This window comes from Aulonocara stuartgranti (genome assembly GCF_965226115.1).
Source record: "Aulonocara stuartgranti genome assembly, chromosome: 2".
NCBI lineage: Eukaryota > Metazoa > Chordata > Actinopteri > Cichliformes > Cichlidae > Aulonocara > Aulonocara stuartgranti.
The window spans coordinates 16,272,945-16,299,936 of record NC_138940.1 but is presented as its reverse complement, the minus strand read 5'-3'; the positions used below and the strand labels follow the sequence as shown (position 1 = coordinate 16,299,936).

Sequence of the window (26,992 nt, the reverse complement as noted above, 5' to 3'; positions counted from 1 at the left end):
CTGACTCATGAAGTGTGTTATGAGGCCTTTGGTTGGATGCATGAACCAAAAACCGTCCAGTAAACGGAAAACTGGAGAAATATTAATTTTCTTGGTCCTGAAGAAGATCAGCGAGTGTTAGCAGAGTTTTGTTGAGACACAGAAAGAAGTTGAACACTGGAAGGCATATAATCCCCAAGATGTAATTGGACACAGGCTTATGTCCACACATGACCATTTAAAACCATCCCTGTAATCCTTTCTCTCCTCTCAGACATCTGCAGCACAGACGGATTAGCCGGAGACAGCAGGAGGACTTTCACAGGTACAGCCGCCTTATTCTTGCTAACTGTTTTTACATTGTTATGTTATTTTATGGTTTGATTGATAAAAGTATGTGCAGAGCAAGGATGGTGATGCCAGCTTTTCACACCACATTCTGTATTCTTGTCATATCTGAGAGTAAAATGCTGAGAAAAGCCAAAGGCCCTTCAGCATCTTTTAGCTCATTGTTTTGGCTTCAGCCCAGAAACAAATCCAGTTTCTCTTCTTCTTCTGTTGCACGAAATTATATTTCTCTCAGTATTAAACTCATCTGCTACTTGTTGTCTTTCGTAGAAGCACTCCTCCAATCAGCTTTGCCCCCTGTCAGCAGTAATCATGGTGGATGCAGCAGCAGCAGAGCAGTTCCTCGATGCCAACCCGCAGTTTGCCAAGCAGTACTTTGACATGAACTTCCGGCCTAAGATCATCTCGGACTTGCTGGATCCCAACCGCAAGACGGCAGTAAACATTAGCACGTTTCATGAGCTGACGATGGTGGATGAGAGCGAGATCCTCATCGATCTGGTGCGTGACATCCAGGATAACCTGAACATGGAGAAGTCCGTTTTCAGGCTGATGAAGCACCTCAGCTTCATGCTGCGGGTGGATCGCATGAGTCTCTTTATGTACCGGCAGAGGAACGGCGTCGCTGAGCTCGCCACCAGGTGATTGCAGACCCACTTCAGTGTCTGAAAGCAGTGCAGGTAGCAGCGATGCTGATAGCTTTATTTGTCCCCCTGGGGCAATTGAAAGATTTTAAATGTAAGCATGAAGCTTGGACATGTTTATTATCTCGGAGGTCAAGCTTCCTCCTCAGGAACCAGTGACGGAGCACACTGGGATTTCCTTCTTTCCAGCACTTAGTGAGGTCAGAGAGGGCCTGGTCACCCTGGGTCACGTTTCTGTCTCCATATTTACCTTCAGGTTGTTCAACGTTCATAAAGACGCCATTTTTGACGAGTGCCTCGTGCAACCCGACAGTGAAATCGTGTACCCGCTGGATATGGGCATCGTGGGCCACGTGGCCACCAGCAAGAAGATGGTCAACATTTCTGATGTGTCACAGGTAATAACCCCCCCCCCCCCCCCAAAGTACTCTTTATGGGGGATTGATTGGTCGATTGGAAACCTTCATCTTTGTGCCATCACATATGAAGTAAAGTCCCCAAAAACATCTAGAGCCTAAAAGCAGCATGTGGCTGTTTAGCTAAGAGGAAATCCTCTCAGATACACGTTCACTTTATGAAAGCATGTAAAAGAACTCACGACTGGTTTAAACAGAGGGAATTAATGCAGTTATGACTCCAGTTATTTGTAGTAATAGCAGTTAATTTAGCAGCAAACTACAGCGTGGACAGTCAGTAGCACAGACAGTAGTGATGCGATTTCCGGCTCTTTTTAGAGTACCGGCTCTTTCGGTTCGGCTCACTAAAAAGAGCCGGCTCTTTCAGCTCCGAACCGGCTCTTCAGGTTGTTTTGTTGCTGTAATTAATTTATTATTAACAATAATATAAAATTATGCACAAAAGGAATTACTAATGTAAAAAAAAGTGGTTTTATTTATATATATATATATTTTTTAAGTGTGCTTTATAAATAAAGTTTATTATATGTTTATATATAAATATTTACGGTGGCCCCTAGAGACAAAACACGTACAAACTCCAAAACACATTTCTAGCATGAACTGAACTTCCAAAACAGAGCTACCTAGATCACTTAAATTACATAATTGAAAGCATATGTGTATTGTTTGTGTATTTATACACAAGCACTCATATATATTCAAATAATTTAAAAAAATGTTCATTTGCCTGTTACTACCACACACCAAATCCGGTTGTTGGTACTTGCTGGCTTGTGTAGCCACTAGGTAACAAAAGCTCAACACTGCGCCTAACATCCTGGAACACTTCTGTTGTGTTTTGTACGTGTTTTGAGGTTTTACGTGCTTCTGAGTTTTTACATGTTTTGGAGTTTTTGTCTTTTGTCTGTAGGGGCCACCATAAATATACTTTTATTTTTTCACTCCATATAAAATGTAATAAATAAATCATATAATACAAAAACCAACTATTCACATTTCAATTTTTAAATATTTAAATTTTCAGCTTTTTCCTTTAACAAATTTAAAGTGAAACAACACAAAACACTGCAAACCACAACACAATTAAATATAAATTAAAATATGAAAACAAAAAGAAGATGCATATTCTCTGTCATATGGACCTGCATGAATAAACTTTCTGAATCCTTTATCATCCGCAAATAGTTGTGGCTGATTACTATCCGGTTGTTCAGTGATGACGCGACGAATCCTACTTCCGGGTCTAAAGTAGTCTGCGTTTAATATGGCTTTTGTGTTAACATGTTTAATGTTTTGTATTTTCTTATATTTGATCTCAAAAAGCTCCTAAAACAGTCAGCGATCACTGTTGACCTCCCTCGGCTTTTATTACCGCTAATCATTTATTTAAGCTCAGTTTTTAAAACCTTAGGGTGTAACTACAGCCCAGCCCATGCAGCAGTATATGAATGACTAACCTCGTATTGTGGATGGATTATCTCAGTTGTTCTCCTGGCTGAAGTTTTGTCCTTTTACAGCATCCTGCCATGCGATTACATTTGTTCCTGACCACCGAGAACACTCACGTTAACTTTTATCGAGTGGAAAAAAAGTTAGCTTGTTCATATTATGCTAACATAGCTGTGTCGCTAGCGGTAACGTAGGACATCATTATATACTAGCTAGCCCAACTTCAGTAACCCTACAAACGTCACTGCTGTTTAGTTTTCTGTCTTCATTTATGCTGGAAGTGATAACAGAGCTGTATGTTTGAATTTGTTTCCAAAATCCCGCAGTCAGGACATGCTATATTGTATTTAGATAGAAGCTAGCGAGCTAACTTCCTGCTAACTTCTAACTCCGTTAAATGTCATAAATTCCGTTTTCATGGATGCCTGGATGCTAAACTCAATTGTTACACCTGGTAGAGCAGAACGCTGATCATTTTATTAAAGATGAAAGACTTTAGACAGTTTTTCAACTCTCAGTAATGCCATAGTGATCGTTTGATATATGGACCTGCAGCGGAGTTTAGACCCAGACACGGCTACTGATGTCAGACTGAACAACCGGATACCTTTCTAATGTGACATTAGAAAGGTCTCTTTCTCTCTCCCCCCCCCCCCCCCCCCCCCGCTCCTGTGCTACTGAGAGTGTAACTTCCGCCCCTCCCCCCTCATCCGCATGTGAGCCTTGTGCGGAAAAAAGTGTGAGAGAGAGGGTGAGAGAAAGAAAAAAAAACCCACAGCTCGCAATAAGGAGCCGGCTCCCGTCATTCACGTCAAAGATCCGGCTCTAAGAGCCATTTTGTTCGCGACCGACACATCACTAACAGACAGGAGCCTCGAGGTTCCCTGAATGTTTGCAATCATCTGTGTTTCTGATGCTTTTATGACCTGTTTCATTTTCTATCAGAGCCGTTCGGCTTCGGTGTGTCCACCAGAGGGTGACATGACTCCATGCGGTTTATGCTGCTAATTCCTCTCAATCTCATTACAGCCAATACCTCTGACATTTAAAAATAGCTGGCCAGCATTTTCTCGTGTCTGCATCATGCTCCTGCAGGTCCACCTGCAGGAGCCGCCTCTGGCAGCTCTTTTTGAGACATTCACGCCACGTAGGGCAGCGGCCCACATTACACAGGCGCTCCTCTGTATCACTTCCACCGCATCCTTTCACTGACCTCAGAAGGCCGTGCTGCTGACGGAGGAACAAAGTGGGCTCAAGCTCATTGTGCCCGGTTTATTTGCAGCAGTTGTGCTCCCAGCAGCCTGTTGGCTCTTCATTGTGAAACGGTGTTCAGCTTCACACAAACACGTGACAGTTTGACAGGAACAATCAGAGCCTCAGTTTCTCCCCCCAGCCAACGACCGACGAGTGTTTCCAGATAACAGGTTGGCTTTGTGATGTTAATGCGCACGGGGTGGCTCTGTATGAAATGCAGGGACTGGCATTGCTGCCTTTGTGCTCACTGGTTCCATCCTGACCCAGTTAACTGCAGATCAGCCAATCAGGCAAGACTCTCGATTCATCTTCTTCTTCCTTCAAAGTGAGACCGAGAATAATGCAATTATATTCAGAGTGGTACCCTGTTATTTATCAGTGTGTGTGAGGGAGGTGGACAGGCTCCACATAAACAGGTTAATCTGTCCTGAATAATAGCAATCCCAGATTAGTCGCAGAGGTCACACAGGCCGCTGCTTCCACAGACTCAGCACTATTGCACACCTTTTATCACACCTGCAGAGCTGTACTTACAGGTGTGTGTGCTCTGGGATGAAGAGCCAAACTGGAAGAGCAACCGCGTAAGAGCTGCATAAACAATACTGTGTCTCCATCTAAAAATGGGTAAATGATCCATGTGCAGGGTGATGAGCTCTGCGAGCTTAAGAGGGTCAAAGGTCACCTAATAACAAGCTGGCAAAGTGCCCTATCTGTGCAGTGGGTTTGTTTGTCAGGCAGCAGATGAAGCAGCTGATCCAGGATCAGCCACAGCAGGGTTTCTGTGCCCTTCTTTTAGAATCTAAACAGCGAATGCACCTGAAGACGTTTCAGTTTGCGGTGGAAGTGTTTGGATAAGAAAACTCCACGCTGTGTTTTTAGGGGAGAAGAAGGGTTTCACATGGTTTTCAGCTTCAGCATCTATTCAGTTTTAACTGTCACACCTGATTTTATATCCTACTGCACTTGGTTGGTCGAGAGCAGGGGTGGGCAACTCCAGGCCTCTAGGGTCCTGCAGATTTTAGACATGTCAGCTGATTTAAATGGCTAAATGACCTCCTCAGCATGTCTTGAAGTTCTCCAGATGAACTAATTGTTTGATTCAGGTGTGCTGACCCAGGGTGAGATCTAAAACCTGCAGGACACCGGCCCTCGAGGACGGGAGTTGACCACCCCTGTTCTAGAAGATAGATGGGTGGATTTCAAGTGTATTTTCAGCAGAAAGCAGACAAGTATCAAACTTTCTCTATATTTCCTCTTAAACAATTGCATGCGCTCTGATCCCTTTCCTGCCTCACTCAGGTAACATCCAGAAAAAGACAGAGACCTCGTCATAGCCAAATGGGTCCCTGTGCAGGTCTTTGTTCCTTCTTCAATTCAATTCAATTCAATTCAAGTTTATTTATATAGCGCCAAATCACAACAAAAGTCACCTCAAGGCGCTTCATAGATACAGAGAAAAACCCAACAATCATATGATTAGCTTGGCAGCTAATGAGCTGCTTTTCCTGTGTTACACCCCCAGAGGAACAATTGATGACCCCTGCTGCTCAGGAGGAAGCATAGATGAAGCATAGATGGAGCGCAGCTGAGAGCGCGTGGCATCTGAGGATAACGGAGAGGCTTCACTTACAGCATTTATGGATATCATCAGAGCGTTCATCAAAGCAGCTCTGGGAGTTTTGAAAAGTGCAGCGAGAAAGCAATGATAATTAGATACAGTGAAATATCCACTCTGCCTCTTCTCTCTCCTCCTAGAGCACACACTTCAGCAGCTTTGTGGATGAGCTGACCGAGTACGTGACGAAGAATGTCCTCGCCGTCCCGATCATGAACGGTAAAGACATGGTGGCTGTCATGATGGCTGTTAACAAGCTGGATGGCCCGTGCTTCACTGCCAAGGATGAAGAGGTAACCTGTAACAGCGCCTGTCCCTCAGCAGACTTTCTTCTTCCGCTTTGTCTCATTCTGTCAGTGATATTTAGGTAGCTGCATCCCCTTTTGTCTTAACAAGTAACATGTAGGGTCAGTTTCTCAGACCTGGAGCCAGATAGACCCGGACTAAAAGAAAACCTGGCAGCAGGACTAGACTGAGTGTTAATGTGGAGGAAACCAGACAGAACTGATAAAGAACACTATCGAGCGTACCTCCAGAATAATCCCCAATAAAATGATCTTCATTTAAGACCAATCACAAACACAAGGAGTCGAAGTTACAGATGTTACAGATGTGACCAGAAAAACATGAAACTTTGACTCACATGAACTCCAGAGGTCCTGACTCCATCAGGTATGGTTATTGTTGGATGGACATACTCCACCTGCTTTTGATGATGTGTCCTCCTCACTGTCCATTGGCTCAATCAGAGAAGCATGGTCAGCTGCAGCATTCGAGACCAAACTTATTATAGTTCACTAAAACTAAAAAGAATGAAAATAAGCATATAGAGTTAATATGCTCAGTTTTGGTACGAGACAGAGAGTTGCTGTTTTCAAAAAGTGTTTTTATTGTAACAGCAGCACTGATTTTCATAAACCCTGCCTCTGACAGATAAAGACTAAACTGACACAAGAACATTGACTCTTGACTCTAAACTGAAGTAAAACAGTTTAGAGTCAAGAGTCAAAATGAAATAAAAATAAAAACTAATTAGAAAATTCAAAACTCTGGATCACACAGACATTCAAACACACCAGGAACAATTCACGGTGGCTGTTGAGCCAGCTGCGTCCCCCTAACCCCAAACCACGCTCCACTCGGATCTAATCGCGTTCTTGTGGTGCCACCGATGTGAACAATACGTCATGTAGTTTAACTGTGACACAGGAGATTTATCAGAAAACCATCAACAGACTGAAAAACTGTGTGTAACTGAATAATAAAGTGACAGAAAGCTCATGAGGTGGCTGTTTTTGTGGTGGTGTATGACTAAGTAAGAAGCAGCAGTGTGTAAAGTGCAAAACAAGCCAGTTTATATACAACTGCAACAATGTATGAAATGATCACATTGACCACTAAATATGAAGCAGTAAAATATATCAAATTCATTACAACATTTAAAACAGTTCCAAATTCAAGCCATTTAAATTTTACAGGTACAGTTGGTGACTAGGACCTCTGTCAGTTTTTTGTTTAAAACTAGATAAAGGGACAAGAAATTCCAACCTCATCCTGAGCTGCAGATAATTCCAAGACCACATGCCGAAATAAGACAGACTTGACATTCCTGGCTCTGTGCTCACAAGTTCTACTTTAAACCGCAGCCAGCTCCTGGCTCTGAGATTGTAGGTGTTCTGGAGGGCAATGAACTTGGTGTAGATATATGATGGCAATTTTCTTAGAATGACTGTGTATATAAAAATATACCAATGCTTCATTATTCAACTATTGAGTGAAGTAAATCCAGCAAGGCTATACAAAGTGCAGTGATGAGTCATGAAGTGTGAGCCTGTTCTATATCTTAGGGCAGCACGGTAATGGGGTCTAATTGAGCTAAGGTAATGGGACAGGCAAATCGATAGACAGCATCGCTTAATCCAACAGCGATAAAAACAAGCTTAACGAAAGTTGCAATAGAGAAACACGATTTTAATCTATAAAAAAACTGTAAAGTAAATTTGAGGTTTTTTATCAAGTATGTAATTTGAGATCCTTATCAAATACAAAGACATTTGTTTGAGTCAACAAGCTCTATGGTATCACTTTCCTGAGTTGATGTTCGGAGCTTCACTTATGGGAAAACAACATTACTTTGGTTTTGTTAGCATTCAGGACTAATTTTGCATCATGAAGAGCTGTAAGATCTGTAAGGTGACCAAGTTGGACCGAAGGTTTGCATGCACTTCATTAAGATAAAAAGTCAAAGAAGTAGAAATTAGAAACAGAAACAACAACAAGTAAAAATGTTTTTTGAATTTTGCAGCTAGTGTGTATGAGGCTAAGCATCAGGCTTTCAAATTAATTAAAAGTCTGTCTGGGTCTTTGGTTGATTGATAAGCTGGAGTGAAAGATTGCTGCCACTCCTCCTCCTCGACCTTCGAGGATTCTGATAGTTACTATTACTCAGGGGTGTTGATTCATTTAAACTAACAATCATCCTGCTGTAACCAGGTTTCTGTAAGGCACAGTAAATCCGTTTGTTGATCAATTACAAAACCATTTACTAACAGAGAGACTTAATAATGCACATTTCACTGTTTTACTCTTTGGTGCAGTCTTTGTGATTTTTTTTATTCTTGAGTCGATTTTTGCTTAATTTTGGGGGTTTTTTGCTGCTCCAAACATGATGAATGTCAGGAGAGACATAATGAGGCATCTTTTTGTCATAACTAACAGGGACCGTTTAAACATTGCATTTGAAGATAAAAATGAGGCGTTTCTGCAAGTTTCTTGACAGCAACTCATCAGAACTGTGTGTTCTGGGTTAGGATTATTATAGCTCTTCATTAAAACATGGACACAAGCTCCAAGTCTGCAAATTAATTCCTTGAGATGATCAGCTGGAGGAGAGGGTTTTTTTTAGGATTGCTGGTGTAATAAGAAATGTAAGAGCGTGCAGTTCAAAATCCTCACCACTCATGTTCTACTCTCTCCCAGACCCTGAACAAATATCTGAACTTTGCTAACCTGGCACTGAGAGTTTTCCACCTGAGCTACCTACACAACTGTGAGACCAGGAGAGGACAGGTAAGGATAGATCTATGCAAAGCCACTTTCTTTAGTGGTGATGAACAAAAAAAAGCACCAGACATTAGAAGGAAGAGAAGCAGCAGAGATGAGTGCGTGGTTGTCCTTGGTTCAGGTTTCTGTTTGATTTTGCTGTCCAGGTGTTGCTGTGGTCAGCCAGCAAGGTGTTTGAGGAGATGACAGACATCGAGAGGCAGTTCCACAAAGCCTTGTACACAGTCCGAGCTTTCCTCAACTGTGACCGCTACTCTGTGGGTTTGCTGGACATGACCAAGACCAAGGTAGGCAACAACACACTCACAGCCAGAGTCACAGAGGAGCCAGAAATCTTTAGCAAGCTGTCCAGCATCCTGCTATTTGTAATGTGAATGGTCTGGGTTCAGGACCAGGACCTGCTGAACCAACATGTTTAAGAGTATCATCCCTGTTTCTATGCTGCGTCCATCCAGTCTTTGTTTTTATGGAATCCATTGTGTTTTTTATCTTCATCTTTTGGGAATGCATATTTTCAGACTCCTTGGGCTTTCTTTATCTGATCTGCTTGATTTTTTTCTTCTGCTGACAAAAGTATATTTAAAGTATCTTCTTAGCTTCTCCATGTATTTGTAATAACTAACATGGTGCCATAAATACTGGCTGTGGCTGTCACCTAATTACAAGCAGCTGCCAGTTGATTCCCAGCACCTGCTCTCAGAGAACAAACACATGTTGTGTGTCTGTACAGATGGCCGTCTGCTTACAATACTGGATTTCATGAATAACACACTTAATAACAAACAGCAGTAGAAGCTGCGCTGTGATCTGTGAAATTGGGCATGTTCTGAAGACTGAACAAAAGCACCACATCTTCCCAGAATAACATTAAATAACGTTAATGTTTCTCTCCTCTAAATATGCCTTTTTCTCTCTGTGTCTCTGTTATGTGTGCAGGAGTTCTTTGACTTGTGGCCTGTTTTGATGGGAGAGGTTCCTCCTTATGATGGACCCAAAACTCCTGATGGCAGGGTGAGGAGGTCCTGACCAAACTCTGAGATCCAAGTCCATGTGGCATTCATCTGTTACTCAGTGCTTCCAATCACAGTGACTGTAGCACCTCCAGCAGGTTAAAACGTGCCAGCTTCTTGTATCTCCATCAGCAGGCCAATCAGAAGCTCATTTCTGTGACACACGCTGAGTGAAATAATGCTTCCAGCCCTATCAAAGTCTTTCTCCTCTAATCTTTTTCCCCTATCTGTCTCTAGTTTATCAGAATTCACACACAGTGGGCTTTAAAGTGTTGTTGGTTTTTTTCTATCTGTGTGTGGAGTTTACACCTGATTTCACACCTGAGTCTGTGCAGAGAGTTTCAGCAAACTAACTGTGATCTTATTTGACCTCTCAAGGAAATCATCTTCTACAAAGTGATTGACTACATCCTCCATGGCAAAGAGGACATCAAAGTCATACCGTAAGTCTCAGCAGATGTGACATTAGCAGATATTAGTGCCGCTGCAGAGATTTGACCACTAGCATTACGTCGGGTCACACTTATGTGTCTGCAAGGAAGGAAATCTGAGCACGGATGCAGCGATCTCTTAACATAGATGATATGGTTGTGTATGAGAGCAGTGCAGGGGTCACGTGATTGTGACCCTTGCACTGCTCTCATGGAAGGAAGGAAGGAAGAGTGGCTTAATTCAAACGTGAATACTTGGAGTCCTAAAAAACACATCCACAGGAATCACAATCTGAACACAACACGTGGAAGAGTGACGACAGTATAATGATAAACATGAACAGCCTGGCGAGTCTGTCCTTACTAGCATGAGCAGCAGTCCTCTGAGAGAGCACAGGTGACTCAATACAAGTAAGTTAATATATAAAACAAGTGAAGTTAAACGCACTAAATTAAATGAAGCAAGAATACATTTGAGAAGGCTGATTTTAATAGTAATAACATTCTATGTGGGAGAAAAATAAAGATTTTACCTGAGGGTAAAAAACGGATTCGGGAGCTCTGCGAAGCCTCACAGCCAAGCCTCACAGCGCCACTGATATATTTTCCCTTCAGCCATATAAGGCTGTGATTTCCGTGATCCCACCCTGCTCTGTAAACATTAATAACCGCTGTGCAAACAATGCAGCTCACAGTAACTTCACCACAGTGCAAACCGAAGGCTGAACAGACGTTATTTGACCTGAGCTCGTTTTACATGACATTTGCTTAACAATGATACAGTAAACTGAGTATTACCACTGAAATGTACACTTTGTTCGCTTTTATTAAAGGTGATTGTGGCATTTTAACCTTCTGTGTGGCATGTCTTCATTTCCAGGGGTCCTCCAGCAGATCACTGGGCCCTGGTCAGCGGTTTACCCACCTATGTAGCAGAAACTGGGCTGGTCAGTATCTGTTGTTCCTACGAGCTCACATTAACTGTCACAAGATAATCAATTTCCAACGTTTCTGCTGTTCTTACCCCACGAGAACTCATTCAGAAGCTCCAAGTTAGCATTTTAATACTTTTAAAACCAGAAGTGATGATCTGACCGAGAAACTGAGGTTGCTGTCATCTCAACCCTAAAGCTTTTCTACTTTACGTCTATTTTACTCCCGTTTACAAAGTAAGCATCAGATCTTCTTAACTAAGACACGAATGGAGCCCATACACTGATCAGCAAAGCTGTAAATCAAGTGTGCAGCAAGTTTAGCTTCTCATAGACTGTTTTTTACAGCCTGAATTGCTGCCCCCTGCTGGTCATTAGAAAAAACGCAGGTTAATGATCTGGAGCCTGAAGTGAACCATCTAAATATTTTTGGCAATACTTGTGTTTAAAGTTTGTGTCATATTACTGCATAAAATATTCCTGATCAGCTTTTCTGTCTAAAGAAACAAACATGCCCTTCTTCCTTTGTCTCTTGTGAGAAATGTCAGCTCCCAGAGGGCCTCGAGGGGACCATGTATAGGCAAGGACTGTACTGAGATTTAAATTTGAGGCTTTTGCATTTGTGCCTCACGATGAGTTGGGACAGTTTGTCAGGTCATGTGGACACGTGATGACGGCTGGAGCTTGGACACCCTGGAGGTCACAAATGTGAGAATGAATGAGTGTTTAGAGAGCCGGATGAGTACAAACGGTGCCAGCTCGGTTCATTAAAGGTTTAATTAAAGGCAGTAAAAACTTGTTTGAGCTGAAGAAAAGATTCAGTGTTTGAAAAGTTGCACTTCCCCACAAACTCAGACTGTCTTTAGCCATTCCTGAGTGAGGACATTTATTTGTTATTTATTAGTTATTATTCCTGTCCCCCTCGGAGCCTGGTTCTGCCAGAGGTTTCCTCCTTTTAAAGGGGAGTTTTTCCTTCCCACTGTCGCCAAATGCTTATACAGAGTCATGATGGGTTATTGGGTTTTCTCTGTATTATTGTAGGTTCTTTATCATATAAAGCACCCCAAGGGGACTGAATGGAACTGAATAAATTTTTTTTTAAAGTCTCTAATGTTGGTCGTTAACATTACGTCCATCTTGTAATTTTACTGTACTTTGTGTTCTTTGTCAGAACCACGTTAATAACTCCTTAAACAATAAAGTCTTAAATCATTGCCACTGATGTGGAGACAGTGAAAACTTTAGATCATTGTCCTTTAAAAATCTGATTTCCACTCATGTTCGCTGCAGTGTGCGGGTGGGTCGATGAGCAGAGTGCCTTCAGAGTTATTACACAGTTGTCAGCGTGCATGCCGCTGTGGAAATGAAAAGTGCTCAGCCACACACTGCGGTGATGTATAATTATAATTTCTGCAACCGTTGTAATTAATCACGGCAAGTGTTTCCCAAACCGCCGAGCCCGCTGCCGCCGCTCGTCTGTCTAATCCTCCTCCTCGTCTGTCCTCCTCCTGTCCCGTCCTCCCGTCGTCTTTGCTCCTCATCATCTGTCACGCCTACATCATCTCTCCCGCTTCATATTTCCCCTTCTGCTTTATGTACAAGGTGAAAACTTTATTCCTATGCAGAGTTACGTTTCCATGATTGAGAGAAAAAGCTGAGAGCTTGACGGTGATGATTTTGAACATGTGGTTCTTTCTTCCACAGAGCTAGAGCACGTTCATCCCACCTTCTGCTCATTTCTCCTCATTCTCATCGATATTTCTGCTTCTGAAGCTTCCAGATGATTCAGAAGTCTTTTGCTAACATGTGAAGCTTCTTCCCCTCACGTGCTCATCTTTTTACTTCCTTTTCCCACAGATTTGTAACATAATGAACGCAGCTGAGGACGAGTTTTTCAGCTTTCAGGTAAGCTGTACGCCATCTTTCATTCCAAGGATGCTTCATAAAACACAAAGATGTTACTGAACGACTTCAGGACTGACCTGCTGTCAGTTATCACAGACTCCAGACTAAAGTGATCATCCTCAGTATTATCTTAGATTACAACATGACCATAATGATGTTTGAAGTCTTTCAGTAAGGACAAAGTAGTTTTAGCTTCCTGTTTGAGGGCTCAGTGAGACCGCTTTGGCTTGTCATCTGTAATCAGATGTTCAGTAGAAGAAGATGCTGGAATTTGATTGCACTGTGCGAGCCAGCTCGAAGGACGTGTAGGTATAAAGTATGCAAAAAAATTGCCTTGGCACTACAGTGGTCTGTCCTGTACTATAACAGTACACCAGAGACTAATCATGAACATATAAATCGGTGACATTTCCAACATTCTCTGCTCTCCTTACTTTAAATGATGTTCCTGGGGGCTGTTAAGCTCCGAGTGCATTTATTCTAATCGTTCTACTGCGGTGGGTACTGTTGTCCGAGCTCACACACGGATCGTGCTTCAGGTCTGCTGACAGTGTGGGGCCTGTTACACTGGCTTAAAGCTGCAGTCAGTCATTTGAACATCTCAGATGTCTGCTGACTGATGGAGGCAGACCGCCTGACTCTGAGACGGTCTGTAGGACAAAAAGATTATTACAGAAAATAAATAACTCTTTCCTTTATAAGACCAGCTCAGAGTGGGCACGCAGGCCGTCCTGTCATCGCTAATTAAACTCAGGGTGTTTTCATGTTCAGACGGAGCCGCTGGATGACTCTGGTTGGACCATTAAGAACGTTCTGTCCATGCCCATCGTCAACAAGAAGGAAGAGATTGTGGGTGTGGCCACGTTCTATAACAGGAAGGATGGGAAACCTTTTGATGAGATGGATGAAACCCTGATGGAGGTACACTGTGTGTGTGTGTGTGTGTGTGTGTGTGTGTGTGTGTGTGTGTGTGTGTGTGTGTGTGTCACTGGTTTACTATAAATACACTGCAGGCCATTCAGAGCGTCTGCATTATTTATAATCAGGCCTGGAGGCTTTTACTGATGTCTCTGTGGCCACCTCACTGCAACACAAAACACCCTCAGCTCATCAACAAACCTCTGCTCTTAATATTGTTGCCCTGATTTTATCACTAAATGAACTGTACCCTACAGTAGGGAGCGCCCTGTGGTGCCGGCTGCTGTACATTTAAAGCTGACTGAGGCTGCAGATATATACAGGACTACACACGACACACAACAAACCTTTACCCACTAGACTATATCGCAATAACACATACTGTTTAATTGTACGCGGATTGTGAGGTGAATGAAGCTCCAGTGTTTTCTCTCCCAGTCTCTGACTCAGTTCCTGGGCTGGTCGGTGCTCAACACCGACACCTACGATAAGATGAACAAACTGGAGAACAGGAAGGACATCTACCAGGACATGGTGCTCTACCACGTCAAGTGTCGCAAAGATGAAATCCAAAACGTCCTGGTGAGTGAGTCTGTGTCTCCCCACTCAAGTTTTGTTCCTCCTGTTTCAGGCAGGAGCACCTCAGAGATGAGGATGGCCTCTAAAACTAATCTCTTTGGCTCTGATTAATGAAACTTTCAGTAAGTGAACATCTTTAGTGGAAGACTTGAAGAGTCGTTGAATTACAGCATTGTTTTGGATAAATGTGATTCTAATCAGATGGAGATGAAGCGCTCTCTTTTATGTCTGTCTTTTATTGTTTGAGTATTCGTGCTAAAAGCTGTCTCTCTGAAGCTTTGTTGGTGGATGTGGATGACAGGAGCAGGAGCTGAGCATCATCTGTAAGCTGGAATAAGCTGTCAGGTTTTCTATGAGGTGATTTGTCAGAGAGACAACTTGCTCTGACCTCAGATCAGGTGTCAGTTGATGGATGCCAAACCATTTTATCCAAGGTGACTGTTGACGATGTGTGTTTGTCCGCAGAACACCAGAGAGAGGTGGGGGAAGGAACCAGACGAGTGCGAGGAGGAGGAGCTTCAGGAGATCCTGGTAAAAATGCCAAACGCTCCCATCAGCACACAAAAAGAAAAACAGGGCAGGATGAGAAGGGAGCTGTTTGTTCTGATGATTTTTATTATTCCTAATCCACGCGGAGCTCCGGGTCATGACCAAATAAAATATTCCCACATTGATCTGATGCATTGTTCTTGTTTTCCTCGACAGTCCGAGGTGCTGCCGAACTCCAAGAAAGCCGAGATCTTCGAGTTTCACTTCTGTGACTTTGAACACAGCGAACTGGACCTGGTGAAGTGTGGCGTCAAGATGTACTACGAACTCAAAGTGGTGGACAAGTTTCACATTCCCAGAGAGGTCCGTGTGCCCCCATCCATGGCTTTAAGTGCGATGCACACGGGAGCAGCAGCAGCTATGATGGTTTCAATGTTACTTGTAACACAATAATCATGTTAGTGGTTACATATAACTAAGAATACGGTAAAGTGTCATTTAGGGAAGAGAAAAGTTTGCAGCTGACCTCCATCAATCGGTGGAGGGGTCTACGTACACCTGCACAAAGGAAACAGAGCGCTGGTTGTGATGAAACAGCAGTCACCTGCTCTCAACACAGTGCAGTTACAGCTGTTAGCTCTGAGGTCATGCTGGCAAGCCCCATCCTGGTCTGCAGGCTTCTATACCGTCTGCCAGAGGGCAGCAGGTCAAAAAGTCTGTGTCCAGGGTGTGAGGGGTCTGTGATGATTTTCCCTGCCCGTTTCCTGGTTCTTGAGAGGTGCAGGTCCTGGATGGAGGGGGGCGCCAGTGATCTTTTCTACTGCCCGTACAGTCCGCTGCAGTCTGCTCCTGTCCTGTTTAGTGGCTGCACAATACCAGACTGTGATGGAGGAGCACAGGACAGACTTAGTGACTGCAGTGTAGAACTAGATCAGCAGCTCCTGTGGAAGACTGTACTTCCCCAGTTGTGTCAACAAGTACATCCTCTGCTGGGTCTTTTTGAGGATGGAGGAGATGTTGGTCTCCCACTTCAAGTCCTGGGAGGTGGTGGTACCCAGGAACTTGAAGATCTTCACAGTCAACACCGGGCTGTCTGACATGGTGAGGGGGAGCAGTGTTGAGGGATGTCTCCTGAAGTCCACTGTCATCTCTACAGTCTTAAGCTTGTTCAGCTCCAGATTGTGCTGACTGCACCAGAGTACCAGCTGCTAACTTCCTGCCGGTATGCAGACTCATCACCATCCTGAATGAGGCCAATGATGGTGGTGTCATCTGCAAACTTTAGGAGTTTACCGGCCGAGTTCTTGGAGGTGCAGTCATTAGTATAGAGAGAGAACAATAGTGGTGAGAGGACAGATCTTTGAGGGGCACCAATACTGAGGGACCGGGTTTCAGAGGTGATCTCCCCCAACCTCACTTGTTGCTTCCTGTCTGTCAGGAAGCTGGTGATCCACTGACAGGTAGCTGGTTACACGCTGAGCTGGGAAAGTTTGGAGGAGAGAAGTTCAGGCACAATGGTATTAAAAGCTGAACTAAAGTCCACAAACAGGACCCTGGCATAAGTTCCCGGGCGGTCGAGATGTTGCAGGATGTAATAAAGTCCCATGTTCACTGCATCATCCACCGACCTGTTAGGCAAACTGCAGGGGATCCAACTGGTGGTCTGTAATGTCCTTCAAAGGATTTCATGACCACAGACGTGATGTGAACTCTGTCTCAGCAACAGCTGGACGTGCACATGGTTTAAAGTCATCACCACAATACTCGCCACAGGAGCGTTTTGGGATATCAAATTATAAGAGATGACGAAAAATTGGATGGCTAATGTTCACACAGCACGTCAATTCAGGGGCTTTAAGTTTAGCATGATCTGTTTAAGAACAGACATTTCCATGCACACACTTACACTTTTTATTGGTTAAAAGTGACTGACTACTAGATAAACTAGCATCATTTCAAATGTAAGGATTGTTATTAATACCTCTGGACCTCATGCTGTGCTTCCTCTGCAGGTCCTGGTGAGATTCATGTACTCCCTGAGTAAAGGCTACAGGAAGATCACCTACCACAACTGGAGGCACGGATTCAACGTTGGACAGACAATGTTCACCCTGCTGATGGTCTCTCACACACACACACACACACACACACACACACACACACACACGCTCAGTATCCCTCAGCCCCACCCCTCTGCTCACCCTGTTCTTCTTCTTCTTCATTCTCTCAGTCAAGGTTGTGTGTTTGTAGCAGATATAATGGAGTGTGCCTGAAGGGGTCGTTATTAAGAAAACCACTCAGAGTCATAGTTTATATTCATATAGCGCAGACACATGCAATGATTCTGGGTGTGGATCGGTGTTAATCCCTGTGTGTACATATCTGTGTGTGTGTGTCTGTGTGCAAGTGCACACCTGCACGCCGACTCCATGAATAAACATCTGCTTTGTGTGGCTGACACTCTCAGACAGGTGATCTGAAGCGTTACTACACAGACCTGGAGTGCATGGCCATGGTAACCGCCGGCTTCTGTCACGATATCGACCACAGAGGAACCAACAACCTCTACCAGATGAAGTAAGAAGGCAGGGGTGGGGGTGTTTGGCATGCTGCATATATGAGATGGGTGTAGTCACCAGTGGAGCATTTAGCTTGTTTTCCGTCATTTGCAGAAAAAAATCACGTTATATTAAAGAAGACTTAAAAACATCTGAGACTGTTTCCTGAGCTCAGAGAGCAGCCAATCAGGAGCCTTATTTTCTCACAGAGGAGTCTCCCTCTGCTGGTCATTACAAAGAAACAATGTTTTGGGCTTAAAATTACATCCATATTTTCTGTACAGTCTGTTGGCTCGATTTGATCAAATCAAACACTGATTTCTACTCGAGGCCCTGCACGAAGGCAGCTTTTACTGTTTGGTTTAAGAAGCAGATCTCCTGACAGGAGCATGTGCAGAAAATATGGCATTTATTAACAAATCTTAATGAAACATAAGCCACTAAAAGAAAACTACAACCACAATTACAAAAAGTCAGGATGCTGTGACGTAGAAAACAATCAAATGTTCAAATCAAACACTATAAGAAAAACATGACGACATCATTATGAATTTGATTCAGTTCAGTTTTATTTATACAGCGCCAGATCAAGGCGCTTTATATTGTAAGGTAGACCCTACAATAATACATACAGAGAAAAACCCAACAATCATGTGACCTCCAATGAGCAAGCACTTTGGCGACAGTGGGAAGGAAAAACTCCCTTTTAACAGAAAGATTTGGAGGTAGTGACGTGTCTGTAAAAGTTGGACAGTTCATGAGTCTGTGATGGTCTGCGAGCCTGAAAACTGCAGATAACGAGCCGGAAGCTCCCGTTCCTCTTCATGCGGATCCGTGTTTGGGTCTGACCTGAGATCAGTTTTAAAGGAGCACATTTCTCCATCGTAGTCACACGTGCCGTCTTCCCTCCATGACTGAGCTGTAGCCAAGCCACTCATAGATGCTGGAAGTGTTCCTGATCTATCCTTATCAGCCTGCGCACAGAGATTCCTCCAGCTGTTGAGTATGTGGATGGTATGATGTTCTGTAGATGATTCACAGTGAGGAACATTCTTCTGAAGCTGCTCCACAGGTTTTTGAAGGCTGGTGTCACACGCAGACCCTAACATTGAAAAACACTGCACATATAAACTTACAGCTAAATCAAAGTTTGCCTGTTTAAGAACAAACACTACGCTGATACATGTGGCTACAACTTATCTGTGTCTTGGTGAGCAGGTGAGACTGCTGCGACCCTCTGTACTTGCACATTGCTCATGTAAGGATGCCAAAGTGCAGGGGCAGCAGTGGGAACCCTGAATAGTGAGCAGGTGTCACCTTTGTGAGCGGCATGTCCTGATTTGCTGAAGAGCATCAGTCACGTTCTTTGAAACTTTCTGGAAATCAGACCTTTGTTTACTCTGAGGAGCGTTTATCGACTCCGAGCGACAGTCGCTTGTCCCGTGAGCTGCCGAGCTGACCTCAGCTCTTTAAGTGAAGTCAACGTCACACACAGAGAATATCAATGAGTCGATATTGACGAGCTACGCCTCCAGCTGCTCTGCTCCTCCCGCTGATGGATGAGCTAATGAAAGCCACCATTAGCAGTGGACACAGGCAGCCAGGCCCACCCTGGGCTCAACATGCATGATTTATCACAGTCTAGCCTCCCATTGTGCGTGTGTGTGTGTTTTTGTGTGCAGGTCTGGTAATCCTCTGGCGAAGCTTCACGGCTCCTCCATCTTGGAAAGACACCATCTGGAGTTTGGGAAGACTTTGCTGAGAGATGAGGTATATACACACACGTTAAATATGAAGATGTGAAGCTTTGTTTGTGTGCAGTGATGATTTGATTGCCATCACATCTTCAGCAGTGGGGCTGAGATGTTTGAGCGTTACCTCTGCTTCATCAGAGGAGGCGTCTTTGAGCTCTTTGAGTCTCAGGTGCAGGAACCTCAACCTTTGGATCCTTTCTTGTTGTTTGAAGTGTCTTTTTTTTTTCTTCTGCTTCAGGCGCTGAACATTTATCAGAATCTGAACCGCCGTCAGCACGACCTCGTCATCCACCTTATGGACATCGCCATCATCGCCACTGATCTGGCTCTGTACTTCAAGTCAGTACGCTAGCAGCATCATTCCACAACGTTACCTTTGGAATGTGAAGGCTTCAGTAACCTGACCTACAGCAGGGGGATAGTTACCTGATCCCTGCTGAATTCAAACAGTCTCTAATGTTTATGAAGTCTCTTCCTCCAACCACAGTGGGTTGAGTTGATGCCAAGGAGCTAAATTTTGGCTTCATCTGATCAGCACCAAGCCTTCTATGATGTTCCCTGCAGATCTCAGACATACCTGTGGAACCGCCTGCCTTCAGATCATTAACTAGCTCCACCCACCTCCTTTCTCATGATCCTCACCCCATGAAGCGAGATCCTGCATGGAGCTTGGCTTCAGCTTTCAGCTGTGCTTTGTTCACACAATGAGCTGAGATCAGGAGTACTCAACTGATTGATTATAATCATGTAGTGCATGTGACACGGGTACAGAGCCTGTCTGTGGGAGCCAGAATTGCTTGGACCAAATTCTTATGAAAATCAGTTTATATAATGACTTTTCTGGGTTTTTGGTTGATGCCCTGTCGCTCTCATTTAAAATGAAACTACCATAAAAATTAGAGACTGATTATTTCTTTGTTAGTGAGCAAACTTCCACATTCAGCAGGGGACCACAGAATGACTTAATTCACTTTCTCCAGGCTTTGGAATAACTACAGTAACAGCGGAATGGTTCCTGTGAGCTGATTGGAATGTCTGTCTCTGTGCAGGAAGAGGACCATGTTCCAGAAGATTGTAGACCAGTCCAAGACCTACGAGAACTGGAATGACTGGACCAAATACATGATGCTGGAGACTACGCGCAAAGAGATCGTCATGTATGCAGAAGCGCACACACACACGCACACACACACACACTCACTCTCAGGCAAGCAAGGAGACCCAGACGCGCAGCTCTGACCCATCCACGTGCTATGCTTGCAGGGCGATGATGATGACAGCCTGTGACCTGTCCGCCATCGCCAAACCATGGGAGATCCAGAGTAAGGTAGGCCCCCCTAGTGTCTCAGTTCTGGTTGTAAAACGGGCCCTCTGCTGTAACTCGACACACACTCACACACACTCTGCGAGAGGCGAGCCATGATGAAGTAGATGCAGAGAGACGTTTTGTCACCGCTGCCATTTTTCCAGGCAGCGTTCGGCGTCGGTTCCTGACGGCCTCGTGCATCAAAAGCAACCTGCTGCTTCTCGCTCGCTTGGCACGCCTGGCAGGCTCAGCATTTCTGTAAAGTATGTAATATCAGCACGAACTGACAGAAAGCAGGACTAATAATGCATTTAGTTTCTGGGACGGTGGCTCCCAGCCGGGACCCCCCAGGATTCGCCGAACACCTCTGAGGTGGCAGGTGGAGTAGTGTTTACGCTGTCAGGCTCTCCTCCAGGTGATTTACTGCATGGATGAGGTGTATTAATTATTTAGATCAGCTAATCCAAACAAACACACTTTAATTGAAACGTTCCTGCTCAGGTGGACGTGCAGGGGGCGGGGCCAAACTTTCTAAGTACTGCACAGTCTAAAGACTAAACTTGGTTTCTGTGAGCATCAGTGATGGGGTCTGAATGAACTGCAGCAGTTTGATGTCTGTGACTTGGAGGAGCAGTGCATTCTGGGTAAAGGCCCATGTGGCGTCTGCTCAGAACAGGTTCGATTCTTCTGTCACATTCTTAATGCAGCTCGTGTTGCGAAACGTGCTCGTGGGCGGTGTTCATGTTCTGTGCAGCAGACCGAACCGATCGTATCAGAATCAGGGTCCAGATCTCAGAGGTCTCGGGATCAGCAGACACTCTCTGGTGTGTCCCTTTTTACCAAGCGTCTGACCTTTAGAGGGGAACATCCCGCTGATCCTGAGAGCCTTCTGCTATTTAAAAATCCTGTAACGGACACAGTGAGAGCTGGCACTGAGGATGTTCCCAGTGTATTCTGATGCTCCTTCATCACCTGAATCTACCCTCAGAGCTGAGCAGCTGTCATACGGAAACATCCGTGACGATCGTGAGCAGAGGCATGCAGACGCTCGATACCCCGCTGTAATTTAACCCTGGTTACTCTCTTAGCCTGCTTTGTGATTTAAACAGATAATCCGGTGCAGATAGATAGTGATGGACGCCTTCTCGCTCAGATGTTTCACAGACAATAGCTTCTTGATTCTCTGTGAAATTCTGCTGACATTTTTATGGCTGATAATTCCCACGTTTCACTCCGCTCTGCTTCCCACGCACACAGATTGTGTCTACAGGCTTTGCTCGCTTTGCCACAATTGTTCCCCAAAACTGGCTCGATGACTAACTCGCTGCTGAATACAAAATTTCCATATTATTCATCAGCGCTCCTCCATCTCTCTGAGACACAGCCTGACACTGTAGCAGTCTGATTCAGATTTAGCGGCCGATGTGAAACACAAAGGATCATTTCCTGCTCCATCAAATGTTTCCTCCTATCAGCTCCGTGGTAAACTGCAGCAGCTGTCCTTCCTCCAGTCCCAGCATGTGTGTGTGTGTGTGTGTGTGTGTGTGTGTGTGTGTGTGTGTGTGTTCTCCTTCAAAGCAGCAGCTCTGACCCGACCTGTGTGGTTCCTCCTCCAGGTGGCACTGTCTGTCGCTGCAGAGTTCTGGGAGCAGGGAGACTTGGAGAGGACGGTCCTCGAGCAGCAGCCTATCGTAAGAGCTCAGATGTTTGCAGCTTCTGCTGTCCTCACTCTAAACTAACCACAGCCCACAGACATGGACACAGTCACAGACAGAAACAGCTGTTGGGTTTTTGTTGTTCCCTGTCAGAAATGTGAGAAAAAATAATATTTAGAATAAAAGGAAAGAAGGTACGCGGTTCCTCAAATGTACGGCAAACATGGTGCCTGAAGGCTCCAGTGGAGGGATTGGATCTCCTCTCACATCAGGGCATGGGACCACCCCACCTTCACTCGATTCTTCTGGAGTTTAAAATAAGACTCATTTGGAGGAACAGTGAAACGTTCCAAACACATTTCCACTCAGTTATTTCCATGTGTTTATTCTGAAGTTGGAGTTGGGGAGGACTTGGTGGACCGAATCCACGGGGTTTCATTAGTGATGGGGAGCAAATATGAAAGGACAGACTGGCATCCCTGTGGCGCTGCTGAGCAGGCGGTGCTGAGCCATCGTGTGGAGCGCTGATACAGAGAGAGCCGTGACTGTGTCTGACCAAATCCTTTCCGACCTTCCTGTTCTTCCCTGCCTTGCTCTCTCGTGCCCTTCAGACACCTGAAGCACCGCCCTCCACGCTTACCTGGCGGTGCTCTGAGTTAATCTTAAGCAGTGTCAGCTGGGAGAGCTTCCTGTGCCACAGAGGTCATGTGACTCACTGTGGTCTGACAGGACTCTGCAGAGGCTTTTCCAGCAGCCATCGTGACCTTTTCAGGGCTCGCCTCAGCATTTCCCCGAAAGATGACGTTTGAATGTAGCAGCTTCTGTTTTAAAGGTGATGCCTGTTTGAAAGAAGCTTACATCATTTCATGTTTGTATAATTAGCCCTTTATTAACCCTTTACAGCCGATCGGAGCGGGCACGCTCCATTTTGCGTAACTATTTTTAAATCCCGGTAGCTCTGCAACCACGTAAGCTAGCGCAATAATTTTTTTTGCATATGAAACCGGAGGAGTTGTACTTACATCTTATGCCATCAGCTTGTCCTAGGTCACAGTTTCCTTCCACATATAGCTTTGCAAAAACTGTATAAAAATCACTTGCAGCAACAAAAACATGATATTCCAGAAACACGCTTCGCCGATCCGATCAGCTGTTTGTAACACTTCCTACGTCCATCAGCCCGAACTATCACATGACCGCATGACCTGCCCGAAACCGGAAGTGACGTCATTTTGCGGAAATGTAGTTTTTTTACGATCGGGGCCTTATGAGCCTATACTTGTGTTTTAAAAAGTTATGTTTGAGTTTATGACTTTCTGTGTCGTTTCTGGGATGCTTAGGACTCATATTTCACTGCTGGAAATAGTTTATTTTGATGCATATGCTGTTATTTTGCAAATTTGCACTATAATATTTATTTTCGTTTTTCCTGCAGTGTATAAAAATTGGTGTATTTCAAAAATAAAACTATGAAGACACTCAAAATAAATTTCCTGTGGTGGGAAACTAGTTTGTGCAACTTTTTTGTATTTACAGTTTTGAGGGATGAGCCTCTTAAATTTCTCTAACTAGAAATATATGTTAAAAAAACAAAAACGATTTTCAATTTTTTTGTAGTTTATTGCACTTTTTTGCAATTTATGTAATTTATGTAATTACTATGCACCTAATGCAGACATATTATTAAAGTTTGGGCTATAATGGTTGTATTGATGTATAGCAACTTGAAATGCTCCCAAAAATATAATATAAGCTCTGGCGGACTTGGTTCTATGGTAGGTCTTAAAGGGTTAAATGTATTTTTAAATACTAAGCATCCAAGACCTTGGTCTCCATTTCAGCCCACAGTCAGGGCTTTGTACATGGTTTGAGGACTGTGCAGTAACTCGGCAGTCATTAAGGAGGAAAACGTGAGGAGCTGACCGCTGAGAGTTCAGCAGGTGGATAAACGTCATTTGCAGAAGCAGAGCTGGACACTGTAGGAGTCTCACAGGTGTGTGAGGCCACAGTGATGATGAGGCCATCAGCTGTCTCTCTCTCTCTCTCTCTCCTTCAGCCCATGATGGACAGGAACAAAGCGGAGGAACTTCCAAAGCTGCAGTGTGGCTTCATCGACTTTGTCTGCGCCTTTGTGTACAAGGTGAGAGCTCACCCACTCAGACACCCACAGCTGCTGCTTCCACCCAGATAAACATCTGCAAGCGTGGAGCAGCGGCATATGGCCCATGAGCTGCTCTGGCTCTCTGTGTCATTTAAGCAGCGTTAGCGGTTTGGATTGAGCAACGCTGATGTGTCTGATTTGTGTCGTCCCAGGAGTTCAGTCGCTTCCACGTGGAGATCACCCCAATGCTGGACCGGCTGATGAACAACAGGAAGGAGTGGAACGCCCTGAAGGAGGAGCACGATGCCAAGGTCGCTGCCATCGAGGCGGCTAAGAAAGCCAAGGAGGAGGAGGCTGAGAAAGCTGCGGCAGCCAGACAAGGTAGGAGGCGGTCAGGCGTCACAGCTTTCCAAACTCTGACTGAACACTGAACTTCTCTCCTTTCCTTCCTGCTGCAGCGAGTGCGGCCCAGTCTCAGTCAAAGACGTGCATTCTCAGCTAGAGCTGCTCGCGGTACCCTGCCGGGCTGGCTCGACATGCCGCACCTGAGGAACCCACTTCGCTGGGAGGTCGTTTCCTGCTTTGGACACTTGTTTCCTGCAGCTGTCGCTTCATAAATGTCCTTGGTCTGCTGTAAATGTGTCTCATTCGCTCTTCTGTGCTTCCTGTTGCATTCATTTGTTTGTGGGAATCACAGTTTTTTACATTTACCGCCAGTTTAGTGCAGGATCACAGTGCAAGGCCCTTAAGCTGAGCCCAACATCGCAGGATACTCTTGAAGACTGTGACAACAATATTTCCAGCCTGTGAATCAAATGTCAGAAACCATTTCTGTATTATTTTGCTTTGACAATGTGTCCCGGGTCATGTGCACACTGTCAGAGAGTCACAATAAGAACTCTGTGATTCGTTAGAAGGCTGTAAAATAGAAGCTGCTGCCTTTTCTTTGCATCATTTCCTGTAGCTGACCCAGTGATGGGAGCCTTTCAGTCGTCCCTCACTCACCTGTGTCGCATTCATGTTCAGGATGTAACATGCATCACTTCTGTGTCTGCACACTGACTGCTCACACACACACACACACACACACACACAACACACACACACACACACACACACACACACACACACACACACACACACACACACCAACGACGCTCACTTTGTAATGAAGAAAAGAGAAACAGCTTGTTTGCAGACATTAGTAAAGATTTCTGACTATTTCCCTACTGAATGACAGCTGTGTCAGCGTGTGTGTGCATGTGTGTGTGTTTCAGGGTGTGTGTGTAGATGACTTTGTACTAGAAAGTATCTGTCGGATGTCTGCCTGCTCACTAGTTTCTTTCTTGGGCCTCGAGCACACTTTCTTTTCATTTCCAGGAGAATCAGTGGAAATGTTTTACATCGTTTCAAGCTTAAAGGATTGTGATCTAACAAGCATCTGACTAACATACGTCCGCCACAAAATCCAACATCCTGCTGCTTTTATACATCAGTTTGAAGCCAGCCTCAACAACAGAGGAACTGTTCTAGTGGGCTGGAAAGAATTTAGCAAGGAGATTTACAAATGCTTCAAACCCGGTTTATTCTCCACCACAAGAAGTTTTCAGATGTTTGTTGGTGAAATACTCCACTAAATCCCATCTCTTATTGCGTAACGGCATTTTTCCTCACTATTGTAGAGAATCTTTTGGTAAAATGTATTTTACCTGCAAACTCAATTCAGTGTTATTTAAATAGAATCAGAATCAGAAAGGGTTTTATTGCCAAATGTTGAGCAGGTTTACAACATTAGGAAATTGCTGCGGTGCTTCAGTGCGAACATACTGTCATAAATTGCGCTTAAATAGACATGAAAAAATAAAAGTAAGAATAAGAATTAAAAGTGCTACGTAGAAAGATATATGCATGAGATATACATGAGATATATACATGAGAATAAGAATTAAAAGTGCTAAGTAGATAGATATATACATGAGTGCAGGTGGTGATCAGTGCCAAACATGGAATGATGCAGTGAAAACAGCGTAGGGTCATGTGTTAGTGGTGGGAACAGTCATACGGTTATTGTTCATGTGTCCGACCGCAGAGGGGAAGAAACTGTTCTTATGGCGAGAGGTTCTGGTGCGAATGGACCGGAGCCTCCTGCCTGAGGGGAGCAGGTCAAACAGACTGTGTCCAGGGTGAGAAGGGTCAGCTGAGATCCGAGCTGCACGCCGCAGTGTCCTGGAGGTGTATAGGTCCTGCAGAGATGGGAGTCTACAGCCAATCACCTTCTCAGCAGAGCGCACAACACGCTGCAGTCTCTGTTTGTCCCTGATAGTGGCTCCAGCGTACCACACGGTGATGGAGGAGGTGAGGATGGACTCGATGATTGCAGTGTAGAATTGCATCATCGTCCGTGTTGGCAGGTTGAATTTCTTCAGCTGCCTCAGGAAGTACATCCTCTGCTGGGCTTTCTTGATGACGGAGGTGATGGTGGGCTCCCACTTCAGGTCCTGAGTGATGGTGGTACCCAGGAAGCGGAATGAGTCCACAGAGGTGATGGGGGTGTCAGTCAGGATGATGGGGGGGAGTGGGGCT

The 26,992-nt window shown here is 44.6% G+C and overlaps 1 protein-coding gene across 1 annotated transcript; it reads left to right on the top strand.

Annotated features, from left to right (window-relative positions):
* Positions 1-253: 253 nt before the first annotated feature.
* On the top strand, positions 254-25,510 carry pde6a (phosphodiesterase 6A, cGMP-specific, rod, alpha). Its single transcript, XM_082551194.1, has 24 exons — positions 254-304; positions 598-968; positions 1,228-1,369; positions 5,849-6,001; positions 8,688-8,777; positions 8,918-9,058; positions 9,708-9,782; positions 10,160-10,224; positions 11,093-11,159; positions 13,002-13,049; positions 13,821-13,970; positions 14,406-14,549; positions 15,012-15,077; positions 15,252-15,398; positions 17,048-17,155; positions 17,503-17,612; positions 19,276-19,363; positions 19,586-19,686; positions 20,397-20,504; positions 20,611-20,674; positions 22,270-22,344; positions 24,365-24,448; positions 24,622-24,790; positions 24,868-25,510. The coding sequence occupies exons 2-24, from the start codon at positions 640-642 to the stop codon at positions 24,909-24,911; spliced, it is 2,568 nt and encodes an 855-aa protein (XP_082407320.1). The 5' UTR covers positions 254-304; positions 598-639; the 3' UTR covers positions 24,912-25,510.
* Positions 25,511-26,992: the final 1,482 nt, after the last annotated feature.